At 42.0% G+C, this 15,603-nt stretch overlaps 1 protein-coding gene across 1 annotated transcript in view; it reads right to left on the bottom strand.

The window, feature by feature from the left end:
* The window catches only part of C9H11orf53 (chromosome 9 C11orf53 homolog), a 41,313-nt gene that overhangs the window by 4,947 nt on the left and 20,763 nt on the right, over positions 1–15,603 (bottom strand). Inside the window, 3 exon segments of the mRNA XM_005656626.3 lie at positions 570–613; positions 616–867; positions 3,589–3,631. Of these exon segments, the coding sequence (XP_005656683.3) occupies positions 570–613; positions 616–867; positions 3,589–3,631 (339 nt within the window).

Here is a 15,603-nt window from a genome sequence, read left to right as displayed (position 1 = left end):
AGGCATATAAAAGTTCCTGCCTGGAGTAGATAATTGATAACATTAATTCCCATTCTCCTCCCATGGCCTGTTTTTATCTAAAATCCCATCTTCAGAGAGTTGTTCCCTTGTGGTGAACTGTGGCTTCCCAGTTTTGTATAAGCAGGTTACTGGTATTCTTTTTTATGAACTCATCTCCGAAAGGATTGGGAGAGACCAAGGGTCTAGAGGGTAGAGGTACCCTGGGGGAGGGGAGATTGAAGGGGAGGGGGAGAGAAGTCCTGAGGCACCTGCCCTGGCTGAGGGCGGGATGACACATCTGGAAGATGGGGAGAATATTAACAAAATGGATATATATCCCGTCTTATTAGTCCTCCCGCCCAAACCCCTGGATATAGCCTCCTGTGCTTGGCTGGATCCTGGTGGGGCAGGGCTCCTGGCATCTCCCCAGATGACACAGTGAAGCACCCACCCCCCCTGCCACCCCCAGTCTTTGGGAAGAACAGACCTTTCCGTGGAGCTGTTGGGCCAGTCAGGTCTAGGGGTCCCCGACCCTGGAGACCTCATAAACCCAGTCACTGCATACTCACCAGCACCAAGGGTGTGGGGTCGCTGGGGAAGGGTGGTGGCAGGAGGGTGGCAGGGGCGAGGCGCTGAACAGGGAGCTGCTGTTGGGGGTCAGGGCCGCAGGGCGGTGGTCCCCGTAGGGCTCCGGGAAGTAGGAGTCCAGGAGGGCCGGGTGGCCCTGCCCTGCCGAGGACTCGCAGGCAAAGGGCTTCGCCACGCTTGGGGTGCAGGCGTCGTTTGCAAACTGCTTAGTGCTGTGGAAGTCGGAGTCGGATAGGAAGGCTCTCCTGACACCGTAGTAACCTGACATCACCGGGGAGCCTGTTGCCAAGGGGAAAACAAATGGGCAAAAGCTTCCTCGGAAGGAATCTCTGTTACAGCTGACTCTGTGCTAAATAGATAAATAAATGTCTTGGAAAGCATTAAATATAGTGAAATTACCTCTTGTAACTGGTCCAGCCCAAATAATTGATATGTTTCAAGTTCGCTCTGCTTTTCTATGTACCAGGGACTGGGTAGGAAGGGGTCAGGCTTAAAGAGAATAAGAATCTCCTGGCATTTACACTTTATCTAATGAAGCATCTTTTTCCCAGCTTCTGAGCTCTGTCCGCATAGACACAGGACCCTTAACAAGAGGGGGCTACTAGGGCATGTCATCAGAGATTGAGTAGCTCTAGATAGGTGAGATTAGGACTCCACCCCAAATCAGAGGCTGGGTCTACTCTACTTCTAGCTCTGTGTATACACCTTTTAACACCTTGTCTTGCACTAGCAGGCATCAGAAATGGTGTGCTTGTTTGCTTCTGTGTAGCCAAGTGAGAGCCCCACAGAAAATGTGTGTGGTCCGGCTTTGAAGAGTCTGGTGTTATTTGCTGCCCTCTTGTGGCCATACCGAGCCCCTCCCTCAGCTCACCCGGGGAACTGCAAGCTTGGGAAGGGAATGCCTGGCTTAGAAATTTCCCCGAGGTGGAAATAGGGAGAGGCTGAAATTGAGAAGATCTCATTTAAGGGAAGGCCGGGGAAGTGGTCCCAGAAGAGAAGAGATGTGGAATTGCTAAAGGCTTTCTGATCCTGTAGCTCCGTTGTAGCAGGAAACTCTTATCATTTGGAACATGCTCAGGAACATAGACTCAAGGGCTGTAAAACTGATTTTTTTCCAGCTGGTGGTGGTTGTGATCTAATTAGCTAAGGCTTTATACCCCCGGAGTCACAAAAGGGCTGAGTGGGAAGAGGATGCTGGTGCTTGTCTTTCTTACCATCCCCCATGACTCCTGAGTTTTGTCTCTGCCCACCCTGTGTCCACTCTTCCGCAGGGACAGAAGACGGGTTCATCAAGACCCTTCCTTCTTCTTGCTACCCTGACTCAGCCACACAGGACTCTGCCTACACAGCATTTCCGGTCCTGATGTGGCACGTCTCTGATGCTTGCTACTCTCTCACCCAAGTTACAGTCCTCTTTCCAACTGCTCTGCAGGTTCTGTGGGGGCAGAACTTATGTCTGTGTTCAACGATTACATGTAAAGTTATTCATTCATTTAGAGGAAATCAAAATTCCTCACAGAGACTTATGGCACAATTCCACTCACTCCACTTTCATCTTAAATTCTGCAGCCCCCAAACTTCCAATGTGCTCATGAATTTGAAAGCTGCAGGTCAAGGTTTCCTCATAAGCATACTTACTTGTCAAGGCAAAAAGAAACTCAGTGCAAATGAAAATTAATATCAATAAATAAAGTTTCATTTCATGCCATGAATTTGTAGCCACAGTAGCGGTTAAGGCTGAGAATAGAATGAGGAATAAGGAAACAAGGCTTCCAGGATCTCATGTGTACATTTCCCAATTTCCGAAGAAAAAAGCACAACGAAAAAAAAATCCTCTGCTCTCGTAGGCATAGTTTTTTCTCCTTAGAAAGAAGAAGTCTCAATGGAAAGAAAAACTGCAGAAATTTTCTTCTGTAGAAGGGAGCAGATATGGCCAGATTCTAGTGACAGTAAATATGATTGGGAAATATGGCGCAGAGACCTGCTGATATGGGGGACCTTCTGCTCTTATTCTTTTCCCTAATCCACCTCTGGAGCTTACTAAAATTATTGAGAAAGCCTATGTCACTTCTGAGTTTGGATCTAGAAAGAGAGTGTGTGTGTGTGTGTGTGTGTGTGTGTGTGTGTGTGTGTCTGCGTGTGTGTCTATATGCGCATGTATACACATATGAGACTGCCCCCAAACTATTGTTGAGAATGGCCATTTTCCATCCCCACAGGAGTATTTAATGAGACATAAATATTAAAATGAATATAATTTGCTTAACTAAGTGCCTGGCATATAGAATGCACCAGTAATTGGTATTTCCCCCATCTGCCCTCTGGCCCTCTCTCTTTCTCTTCTAAAACAACTGCATCAGACAAGGAGAACAGACTTGTGGTTGCCAAGGGGAACGGGGTTGAGGGAGAGATGGAGTGGGAGGTTAGGGTTAGCAGATGTCAATTATTATACATACAGGAGATAAAAAACAAGGTCCTACTGTGTAGCACAGAGAGAACTATATTCGATGTCCTAAGATAAACCATAATAGAAAAGAATGTATAGATACAAGAAGGTGTATGTATATGAATAACTGAATCACTTTGCTGTATAGCAGAAATTAATACAACATTGTAGATCTATACAAGGTTGAAACTACACTTCAATACAATAAGGAAATAAATACAAATTTCAAAAAGGAAGGACATGCGCTATCAAATCATAGTGCCAGAATCGTAGATCATAGGACCAGAATCTGAGACATTTTAAAACTGTATCAAGGGCCTACTTGCTATTGCTTTTGCCCAATAAGCTTATTATGCTGGACAGAGTGCACTCTAAATGCAGGAGTGACTGAATGAGCCCAGATCTGCCTGCCCTGACGGTATATTTTAAAAATAAATACTTTAAAGTTGCAACATTTTCAAAGCGCTGTAAGGCGCCTATGAAAGATCGGAAGTCTAAATACCTGATTTAAATGCCAAAGGGAAGGAATTAAGTCCTCAGAGGGCAGTACTCACCTGGCATGGGGCCAAACGGAGACTGGGACGAGCTGATGCTGCCCTGGAAGACAGAGGCACACACGTGGCTTCTTCTGTAGTTGCAAGTTTGAATTTTTAAAAAAGGCTTAAGAATACATTTTACAAGCTTTATTTTCTGACACTAAGAAACACTTGGGGGGAGTTGAGTTTAGAGGGGGCCCCAATTGAAAGCCAAGGAGGCAAGTACCAGAGAACAAACTTTTACAAGAGACAGAGAGAAGCCAAAGTTTAAGATTCTGGTAAACAGGCCAAAAAGCAGCTGCTGGATGAAGTGAATTATCCTTTTTTTTTTTTTTTTTTTTTAATTGTTTGTGCTACACCCTTCATCAGATATGTATCAATGATTTGTATACATATATACCCACATACACACACAAATGTGGTTCTGTTTGGCTTTAACATTGAATGGCCACTTTTAAAATGGTCTGCCTCTCTGTAAAGTGGAAGCTTCGCCAAAGGGAGAGACCTTGACGGTGACGCAGTGCCCAGAACAGAGCGTGATTCGTAGTAGACACAATAATGACATGTGGGATAAAGTTAGTGAGTGTGGGAGGCTGAGGGATATTGTTGGTTGAATTATGTCTCCTGAAAAGCCTTATTGAACACCTAATTACCAGTACCTGTGCATGAGAACTTGCTTGGACATGGCATCTCTGAAGCTGTAACTACTTAAACTGAGGTCATCCTGGAGTCTTGTGGGCCCTAAATCCAAGAGGGCTGATGTCTTTATGCGAAGAGGGGAGACACATACGCAGAGACATGGACACAGAGGGGAGAAGACAGTGTGAAGAAAGAGGGAGAAATTTGAGAGGTACGGCTTCAAGCTAAGGAACACTAAGTTTCACCCATAACCTCGAGAAGCCGGGAAGGGGCAAAGAAGGATGCTTTCCTCAAGCGAACAGAGGGAGCCTGGCTCTGCTGACAATTTGATTTTGGACTTCTAGTTTCCTGATTTGTAAGACATAAATACATTTCTTTTGCTTTGAGCCACCACATTTGTGGTCATTTGTTAGTGCAGCCCCAGGACACTAAGACAGGGAGGGGCTGAGGATGAAACAGATACTTCATTCTAGTGTGAGGAGTGGCGTTGCAGGGAAAGATGGGGGGAGGCGGATACAGAAGGTACGAGTGAGGGCGAGGTGGGAACACATCCTGGAGGAGACGATGCTTGAGCTGACTGCCGAAGGAAAGGTATCCAGGTGTGGAGAGCCTTAAAATATGCAAATGCAATGCTGGCTCCAAGATGCCCAGGAACAAAGTGGAAAATGTAGCTGTTGTAAAAGCTGAGAGTCCTCCATATCTAGTTCTTTGGCTTTGAGCTCTTAGTCCCGACCTTGATCATCCTACAGACTCTCAAGAGTTGGAAGAGATTTTATGGAGAGTCTTATTCAACCACTGCTCAATGCTGCAATCATCTCCATATTATTAACCCTCAGTGCATTTAGCCTCTAGTGGTGGAGAACGCGGCACCCTCTGAGGAAGCCCGTTCCTTCTTTGGGGACCTCCGACTGTTGTTACAAAGTAGGCTGAACAGGTCATGTTCTTAATTTTAATATCCTCGGTCCATACAGAATGAGTTAAACCTTCTTCCATACAGAGCTCTTCAAATCTCTGAGCGTAACCCATCATGTCCCAACTGTCTTCATGAGTCTGGCTGCTATAATAAATACCATAGACTTGGTGGCTTCAACAACCATTTCTCCCAGTCCTGGAGGCTGGAAGTTCAAGATTAGGGTGCCAGCATGGTCGGGGTCTTGGGAAGAAGGCTCTTTTCTGGCTTGCAGATGCCTGTCTTCTCTCTGTGGCTTCATGTGGCAGAAGGAGAGATTATCTTTGCCCTGTGTCTCTTCTCCTAAGAGCACTAGTTCCATGCATGGGGCTTTACCCTCAAGACCTAATTACCTCCCCCAGGGTCTCATCTCCAAATACCATCACACTGGGGATTAGGGCTTTAACATGTGCATGATGGAGCTGGGCGTACAAACATTCCATCCATGGCACCAAACTGGAATTCGTCTTCTCCGGGCCAAATATCCTCTAATCACTCAGAAGCAGTACAGTACCTGAGAGTGCACACTCTGGAACCGGAGTGTCTGTGTCTGAAGCCCAGGCCTGCCTCTTATTAGCTGTGTGATCTTGGGCTCATGAAGAGTAAATGTGACATTATGTGTCAAGCACTTAGACTAGTTCCTGGCATAGGATAAGGAGGATCTAAGCAGTAGCTATTATCACTCAGATGCATTTTTGTGCCTCTCCAAATCTATGGCATATTCTTCTAAGCATGTTTTCCTGTTTAATAAGTTTAACACTTTCTTTTTTAAAAATTTGTTTTATTGGTGTTCTCATGTGATTCAGAGGGGTAAATATCTGGCGTTGTCACTGCGGTGGCTCAGGTCACTGCTGTGGTTCAGGTTCCATCCCTGGCCTGGGAACTTCCACATGTCACAGGTGTGGCCAAAAAATAAACATCAAAAAATAAAATGTATTTTGTTGAAATATAGTTGATTTCTCATGTTCGGTTAGTTACTGCTATACAGCAAAGTGATTCAATTTGACACATATATACATTCTTTTTCATATCCTTTTCCATTACGATTTATTACAGGATATTCAATATAGGTCTGTGTGCTATACCTTAGGATCTAGTTGTTTATCCAGTCCAGGCATAATATGTGCATCAGCTAATTCCAAACTCCCTAAGAAGTTAACTTTCGACTGGGAGGAGGGACTTGCTGGGCACACGGGGTGAGAGGATGTGGAGGGCAGGTGCTATGGTGTCTGGTATGGGAAGGAAGGAGGCAGTGGTTCGCCATAGAAGCACTGTGGCTGGGCACCTTTCCCCACATTGCCAGGGTCTATTCCTTCTGGCTTCTCTGCAGCAGCCTCCTTTCCTGGGTAAGTGGAGTGAGGCAGGGTGGTAGCTGTCCCAGGTGCTGCCTGCAGAGATGTCCTATTACTCATCTCCCACCTTCTCTCCCTCCCCTTAACTGCTCTGTCCAAGGCCAGGCCCGGGAGGGAGGCTTTTGGGAGACGCAGTACATGTGCCCGACGTGACGGATGGAAGTATCAGCACCTGTGGGCCACGCACTGGTTCATTAGCCGGCAAGGCTCTGCCAGAGGCACGGACATGTCTGTGCAGACCCAGCCCTTGCAGCTTCTTCTGCCACCACCAATGTTGCCAACAACTGTCTTACACTCCTCTTCTGCCAATTTTTTGTTTTGTTTGTTTGTTTGTGTTCTCCTTAGGGCCACACCTGAGGCATATGGAAGTTCCTGGACTAGGGGTAGAATCGGAGCTGCAGCTGCTAGCCCACCCCACAGCCACAGCAATGCTGGATTCAAGCCTCATCTGTAACCTACACCGCAGCTTGCAGCAAACCATTTTTAACCCATTGAGTGAGACCAAGGATCAAACCTGAGTCCTCATGGATACTAGTTGAGTTCTTAACCCACTGAACCACAGGAGGAACTCCTCTTCTGCCCAATTGTAATTACTGCCGTGAAATTGCTAGCACTTTACCCTCCCCAATCCAATTTTTAATAACTGAAAGCTCTACAGTGGTTTCATAACTCTATACCTAGTTGATTTTATTTATTATTTGATGGAAAGAAGCCTCTTGTATTCATTTCTCCCACAAAATTTTGTCCTTTGCCTGCTGTGGAAATTAAACACTGTATTTCCATTCTTTATGGTTAGTCGTAAAATTTTACCTTGCATATTTAACAAAGAACACAAACAGTATCTTAAACCTCCCATCATCAGGTAAGATCCTTAGGACATGAGCTCTTATTGTTTGTCTCCTGATTTACATGAATATGTCTTTTCTTACATTTCAGCTTTTTTTTTATTAAATCTCCACAAATTAGACATTATTTCATCATCATTTTATTAAGTAAATCTGTATTAGATTTACTTACATGTTCACTATTTTCTTTGCTTATTGGTCCTCCAAACGTTTTTCTAGATTCATTCTCCTTCCTCTGAAGTAATTCTTTTTTTTTTTTAAAGTGCTTTAAAGATATTACTCCACTATCTTGTGGTTTCCATGACTGCTGTTGAGAAGTTTGCTGCTAACCTTATAGTTATTCTTTGCAAAAACATTTCTGACTACTTTTTTTTTTTTAAATATACTCCCTTTGTCTTTAAGGTTTTTCAAGTTTACTTCACTTTAAGTTAGATTTTAAAATTTATTCTGCTGGTACAGGAGGTGCTTCATGTAGCTGGGGATTCATCTCTTTCGAAGTCGTTTCAATCATCCTCTCCTTAAATATTGCCTCGTCTGTATTACCTGTATTCTCTCTTTCTAGGTCTTCTATGTATGTTACACATTTGACTTTTATCTCCTGTATGTCCTTAACTTCTTATTACTTTCTCTGTGTCTATGATTCTCTGTTCTATATTTTGGGATAGATTGGTACAGCTTTCTTCAGATCTATATCCAGTTTACTAATTCCTTCTTCGATGGTAGCTAATTTGCTGTTTAACTTATACATTGCCTTTTTTAGTATCAATGAGTACTTTTTTTTTCATTTATATAAAATCCATTTGATCTTTAAAAAATTTGCTTGGTATTTTGTTGAGTGTTCATTATTTATTATGTTACTGTGTATTTGGCATTTGGTGATTCTAATATCTGAAAGTCCTGGGAATTAAACTTTCTTGTTTATGCTGGCTTTCATTCCTAGTGATTTATTTCCTTATGCATTACACAATCTTTAATTGAAACTAATATCTGGTTGATCTTAATCTGTGAAAATCTGGGGTCCTAAATTGAGGTTGTGTTCCTCCAGGAGATTTATGTTTATATATCTCAGGAGGCAGCTCCTTTCAGTGTTCTCCAGGTTAATCTTGGAGTCCCAAGTTCAGCTCTCCAGTCTTGACAAAAAAAAAAAAAAAAAAAGCTCAAGGACCAGTCCTCATGTAGAAAGCTAATTTGGAACTTGTACTTAGGGAGATTTTTTTGATATGATCATCTTCTCATAATTCAATGTCCGTATTTCTACTCAAACATTTTCCCCACCTTCCATGCCAACCTTCAACCCCCCAGAAAAAGAAAACTCTGGTTTTGGTGATTCCCCTTACTTCCCAACAGCTCAACAAATTAGCAATCTGTATTTAAAGCAGGATCTAGTTTTGCTGTGGGTTCAACTCTGCCTGAACCATAATCAAATCCTTAAATATTAAAACTAAGGAGTAGATAGTGTCCTATTTTTCACACAGCAGCTTTTATTTTTAACCTTTTATTTTTCTATGGCTTCCAATATTTTTTAGCAGAGATATAAATTACAATTAGGGTAATTCATAAGCACATCCTTGTCATAACTTCAAAAACACACTATTAGGCCCTCGGCCGCATGTGTTATATGTACTATCTTATTGAATTATCACATGCCCCCCACAAGATAAGTAACACTATTTTCATCTTAATGATGAGGAAATTGAAATAGAGAGAATAACCCAGGTTCCCCTGCAAGTAGGGTTGGTGGTGGGTGGGTGGGATCAAACAAGGACCTTCTTATTTCAGAGTCTGTTTCTTAACCACCACACCATATTGCCTTCCAAAAGTTTTAGTAACTTGAACATAAAAGTGGGAAAACTTCATAGCTAAAAATTAGTATAAAGGAAACATTCAGGGAGATCATATAATTATATAAAAACTCAACAAAGAGGGTCTAGTATTTCCCTGTGTATATCTACTTCCCTATATATACCCTTTAGTCCTTCAGTGGATTTTTTGGGGGCGGATCACCTTTATTAAGGTATAATTTAGGCATAATAAGATTCATATAATTTGATGGATTTGACCATTTTAACTCCTGTGACCTACCGTAGTGATAGGTCATGGTATAAAACTTTTGCATATAATCATTTATAGCTGTAATTACTACCATGTCCTCTATGGTGACCTGGGAAATATTTAGATGGATATGTAATATAAAAAGCAATGATAATGCACAACTTCAGTTCATCTCCCAGAACATCGGAGAGTTCTAAAGGACCTATGTTGGCACTAGGAGGGAGTTCTCTGGACTGATTTCAGAGCTGGCATCCCAGATTTATAGGTTGAGAAAGAACAACTTAAAACATGAGCTCTCAGCATGAGCATTGGTTATCACTGCTCATGTGAGGGGAAGCACATTCCTTTTTTTCCTTGTTCAAGATCATATTCGTTGCATCTCATCATATGAATTCTCCAGAAATAATATTGAAATTAATATTGAAAAGCCTATAACTTTTGACCAAGCAAGATGGTATATAATTTTTATTTTGCATACTGCAAACAACAGGATCCTGCAATGCCAGGTAGCCAAATTTAGAGGTTTACATTTGAATGAAATTTGCCAGTCTGCAACTTCCTGTAGCTAACACAGCAGCCTCACAGCTGCCCCAAAAGCCCCTCCATGAAAATGAGTTAATTTGAACTAATAGGTCACCACGGTAGTAAAGTGATAAGATTAGGAGTTTCCCTTGAGTACATTTATAGTCATTTTTATGACCCTATAATATTTTCAGGTGCCGAGCTAGTTGAAGAAACATATTGAAATGTACTAAGGAAGAAAGCTCTGAGGAGCAAAAGAGTTTTCACACTGTTGCACAGTTTATTCAAAAAATTCTGATTATATGGTTTAGAAAGTGTCTCTTTAAACTTAAAGATCTTGCTACTCATGCTTAAATAATAATTACATCCACTTGTGAATAACTGGGATCACTTTTAAAGGAATTCACAGTGTTTTATATATTTGATTTCTCATTACCATCACATCTGTGGTTGGGAGAGAGGTAGAACTGATGATATACTGAAGTTTCTAGAACCATGCTTTACTATCTGAATTTAGACCTACCACAAGTCATATGATTTTCTTCCAGCTTTGAAATGAAAGTAAAGTTCATGGCCGATGTAATGCAGCCTTTAAATGGGGACCTGCGTTAGGATGGAATATTTTCTTCCTCCAGAAGAAAATGGGCATAGAGATTTACACGCCTCAGTTAAGGTGGCAAGTGTGAAGTAGAACCGGGGCATTCTGATTGGTGTGAACTTTTACAGAGTGACTAAACCATATCGAGCCTGTTCTAATCCAGCTTATTAGTTCTGCAAAGTTTGAAAGATGTTTTGATTATAGACAGTTATCTGAGTTACATAGTAATTTCATCATAAATAAGAAAAACACTCGATAATGAATAGCAACGGCACCTGTTAGCATCTACCATGTGCCAGATGCTTTATTAAGGTTATATTCTCAGATCCTACATTGCTGTGGCTATGGTGTAGGCTGGCAGCTGTAGCTCTGATTCAGCCCCTAGCCTGGGAACTTCCATATGCCACAGTGTGGCCCTAAAAAGCAAAAGCAAAATAAATAAATAAATAAATAAATAAATAAATAAAGGCTACCTTGTTTGAAAGTAGATATGATCATCTCGAGTTTACAAAAGAGGAAACCAAGCATTGGAAAATTTAAGTAATGTGCGCCAAATTATCTATCTAGTAAGTTACAAAACTAGGCTTTAAACCCAAGCTCTCTGACTTCCAAATTTATTCTCCCTCAACCTCTCAATGACATAACAAGCAGGCTCTGTGCACTAGCCCTGCCATCAAACCAAAGATATTTACCGGACACCCTCTCATGTGCTTGGCATAGGGCTAAATGTTTTAGGTGCTAGAAAAAAGTGCCACCAAAAGGCTTGGATTAGGATCCACTTAGGGATATAAGCCATTTGTTGTAGATTAAACATGGCCACAATTACTTCGCAGCTCTTCCCATCAATAAGTGGAGTCTATCTCTCTCCCCTTTGAATCTGGGATGGTTTTGTGACTTGCTTTGGCTAACAGAATGTGGCAGATGTGATGTAAGAGTTTCAGAGTATAGGCTTCAGGAGGATTTGCGGCTTTCGCCTGCATTTGCTTGAAATGTTGCCTTATGATCTCCTCTTAAAAAGGTCAGCCTCACCTCTTGGAGGATGAGTGAGTATTTGGAAGGGAATACAGGCCCTCCTGCTGACAGTGAGCACCAACTGCCAGACATGGAGCCATCCTGGACTTTCCAGCATGGCTGAACCTCCAGTGGGATGCAACTGCATGAGTGCACAGAAGTGCACAGCCAACCCACAGCATTGTGAGAAATAATGAATCCTTATTATAGTTTACTAAGGCTCAGGTGGGCTCTCCTGCAGCAATAAGTAACTGATAGAAACATACCCAGGAATAGGTAGTTCACAGTATAGGACAGTGTGTACCTGGTTTCCACGTGCCCGGTCCATGCTCTACGGACTCTGAAAGTCGGAAAGGGAGCAAATCATTGTGCTGAGGATTTGAATTTGGCACTGAAAGATGAGAGGATGCAGAAGAGAAAGGCTGATCCCAGGTGCAAGGAATTTTGTGAGCCAAGAATAGAGGTGGAAAAACACAACTCTTCTTCAAGGAATAATAAGCACGTTGGTTTGTCCGGAGAAGCCTCAATTAATTAAATAAAAGTGTAGTGTGTGCCTACTATGCATCAAGGTTGTGGTCATTGCCAGAAATACAAAGACGAATAAGGCATGAATTCTATTTGTATGGAGCATACAGTTTCATAAAGAAGATAGTTGCATAAATATATATGCAATGGGTGTAACAATAAAAATAAGTTTGACAGGACCCGCGTTTTATGAATACATATTTCATACCAGACTCTGCATCAGGCACTTTACATAATAGTGTGTGTCTCATCATTTTTAGTCACAACTAACACTTGCGTGCTTTATATAGTCTGCACTCTGCTAAATGACTCACACGCATTGTCTCATTAGCGCCTGCCACTAACCAGTGAAACAGACTGTGGTACATTATTATCTCTAACGTACAGACTGGAAAACTGATAGTATAAAGGACTTTTCAAGGTCACAGAGCTAGTGAGTGACATAGACTGGATTCTCCTAGGTCTACTCTCACCATGATTTAATCCCGGTAGAGGGTGGGGGTGGGGTAGGGCTGAGGGGAGGGGTCGGGGTGCGTTGCTGTCTTGAGGGAAGATGACTGAACACATCATATCATAGGCGATACAGCAGTCCTGTTTTGAAGGATGGAAGGAAATCAGTAAGCAGATAGGATAAAGGGCCTTGTAGTTGGGAGCAAAGCAAAGGTTCAAGTGTGTGGATAGCATATCCCAGACATGGAAATGTGTGCAGGAAGTGTGCAGGCAGGAAAGCTGGAGAGAAGCTGGAAGAGGGAGTAGGAGCGAGGTTATAAAAAGCTTTCTTGAGTCATGCTAAGGAGCTTGGACTTTGTCCGGTAGCAGGCAATAGTCCTTTATTTTTATTTTTTATTTATTTTTTCCTTTTTGGCCGTGCCTGCAACATGGTCTGTGGAAGTTCCCGGGCCAGGGATCAAACCCTGTGCTACAGCAGTGACGGGAGCCACAGCAGTGACAATGCCAGATCCTCGATCCACTGCGCCACCGGGAATTCCAGCGATGGTCTTTTAGAAGTTTCTTAGCAGTGTAGACATGCTGAAAGTGGCATTCTAAGAAATGTGATCTGCTGCTGGAAATGATGGGTCTCCACAGTGTTGGTGGGGTGAGTGTCTGGCTGTGATAGCTGAACAGATCCAGTGATGCAGGTCTGGTGGGCTCTCCTTAGGGCGGGGTTTCAGGAGGACGGGAGGTGACTTTCTATTCACTCCACTGGCTTTGCATGAGAGCCTGGCCAGGGCGGCTCTGTAGATGCTCAGGGCTGCTGGCCACTGTCCCCATTGTGCCAGTTCCCAGGGCTCTTTCTCTCTTTTCCTCTTTATCGCCAGCCTCCCCCCTGATACCCGTGTGTAAAGAGGGGTCTGGCACATCTGTCTCTACAGCCCTATCTATTTACAGAGGGCTTAAATGATTTAACAGGGCATTGTACAGGGCCAATCCTAAAGCCTATAAGAATTTTGAGGAAGAAATATTGAAACATACCTCCTTAAAAACATTTACCTTGCACGTATGTGGCCTAGATTATCGAGGATTTATCTCACAAAGTCCTTGTGTCCAGCATCACCAGCTCAGGTGATGGGACAGGCGTTGTCATTGACACGAATGGAGACAGGAAAGAATTAAGTGCTTTGCTGAATGCCTTCAAACGTATGGAGGGAAAATGAAGACTAGAAAAACAATTTGTTTAAATTCTCTCTTTGGAGAAGGGTATTCTCCGTGAGAACATTATTTTTGCATTTTTGTAAGAGTGCGTGTCCATATCTAACATAGATTCAGATGTTCATTAACCTGTTGGTGCAACGACTTACTTGCTTTCTAATAAAATGTGATAGGAAAATTCTGGAAGCTTGTACCTGAAACCCAGTGTGGTAACCCTGGGAAGTAGAATGAGGGGATTGGTAGGCAGGGGAGGTCAGTAGACTTTGGTTTTTTACTTGATACTGTTTTATTATGTTTGACATTTTATCACCAGTTTCTTTTGTAATTAAAACAACCAATTAATACATTTAAAATAGACTTTAGGTTTTATATATTTAGTGTAAACCTCAAATATTTAAAAAAACATAACTGTAAGGGAGTGACATTTCTGGTATATAAACTATTTTCCGTCCTTTGAAAAGTAACACTGTTACAGAATTCCAACTTTCTGACAATTTCTTGAAATTTTACTGTTAAAATTCTTCAGCTTGGCACAAAATTATGTCCAGACTGCCTCTGTGAGAGAGCGATTTCTGTTGCTTAAGTTACAAATGAAACACATTTTTTTTCATCCCTGCATCTTGGTGTGCCTGCATCTTGGTGTGCCTTTGAAATGCTATTTGTATTTATGCAGCTAAGTTAGAACAATAGGAGCCAACGGGATACATGTTAATAAATGATCCTGTGCCAGAACAGAATCTGCAGAATTTCAGCCCTGCCAGAGGCACGCGCTATGGCTGTTTCATTGCAAAACCTGATTATTTTTGCAAGCTGTGTGAAAGAATTCACCACCAAGAAATATTTTAAATTTCATGAGATTGAAAAAAAAAAAAGCTACAGAACCAATTGGACAGCTGAAAAAATAAGTTGCTTGCAAAAGGTTTGCCTTTATTATTATTATTTTTTAAAATGTTCGCAATTGTGAAGGAGCAGGTGGTTGGGTGGGGAACATGGACAGCCCTGGAGATGTGAATCAGTTCTCTAAACAGGGCAGGACAGAGGGCTAATTAAAGTCAGACAATGGGCCATTTTGAAAGCTTCAGATAAAACATTCATTCAAATGAATGCGGGGGATCTACTATGTACTTCTGTATTCAAACATTGGCGTTTTGAGTTTACAAGGCATTGCCTGCTCATAAAATTTTTTTTCTTTTTTAATTCTTTCTGGGCTCAGGAAGGGAGTTAGTTGGTGAGGTTCATGAGCAATATGCAAAGCACGGCCACCATGAGAGTGAGTGAAAAGTGTGGGGGACACTCCCAGGGTAGACACTGATTCCCTTTATCAATAAGGGATGTTGTGCAAACATCAAATGAATGGATCCTTCTGCTGGCAAAAAAAAGTAGCAAGGGCAAGTGAGAAATTATAGCTTTCCTAAGAATTTAATAATCAATATTATATATATGTGTGTGTGTTCTTTTTCATATTCTTTTCCACTATGGTTTATCACAGGATATTGAATATATTTCCCTGTGCTGTACAATTAGGACCTTGTTGTTTCCCCATCCTATATGTACTTCCAAACTCCCAATCCTTCCCACCGCACCATCCTTCACCTTGGCAACCAAAAGTCTGTTCTTTGTCTGTGAGTCTATTCCTGTTTTGTAGATACATTCATTTGTGTTGTATTTTAGATTCCACATATAAGCAATATCATATGATATTGCTCTGTTTGGCTTACTTCACTTAGTATGATAATCCTAGGTCCATCCATGTTGCTACAAATGGTATTATTTCCTTCTTTCCTATGGCTGAGGAGTATTTCATTGTGTATATGTACCACATCTCTTTATCAAGGACATTTAGGTCATTTCCATGTCTGGGCTATTGTGAATAGCACTGCAGTGAACACA

Source organism: Sus scrofa, chromosome 9 (genome assembly GCF_000003025.6).
Source record: "Sus scrofa isolate TJ Tabasco breed Duroc chromosome 9, Sscrofa11.1, whole genome shotgun sequence".
Lineage (NCBI taxonomy): Eukaryota > Metazoa > Chordata > Mammalia > Artiodactyla > Suidae > Sus > Sus scrofa.
This window is presented reverse-complemented; position numbering and strand designations above follow the sequence as displayed.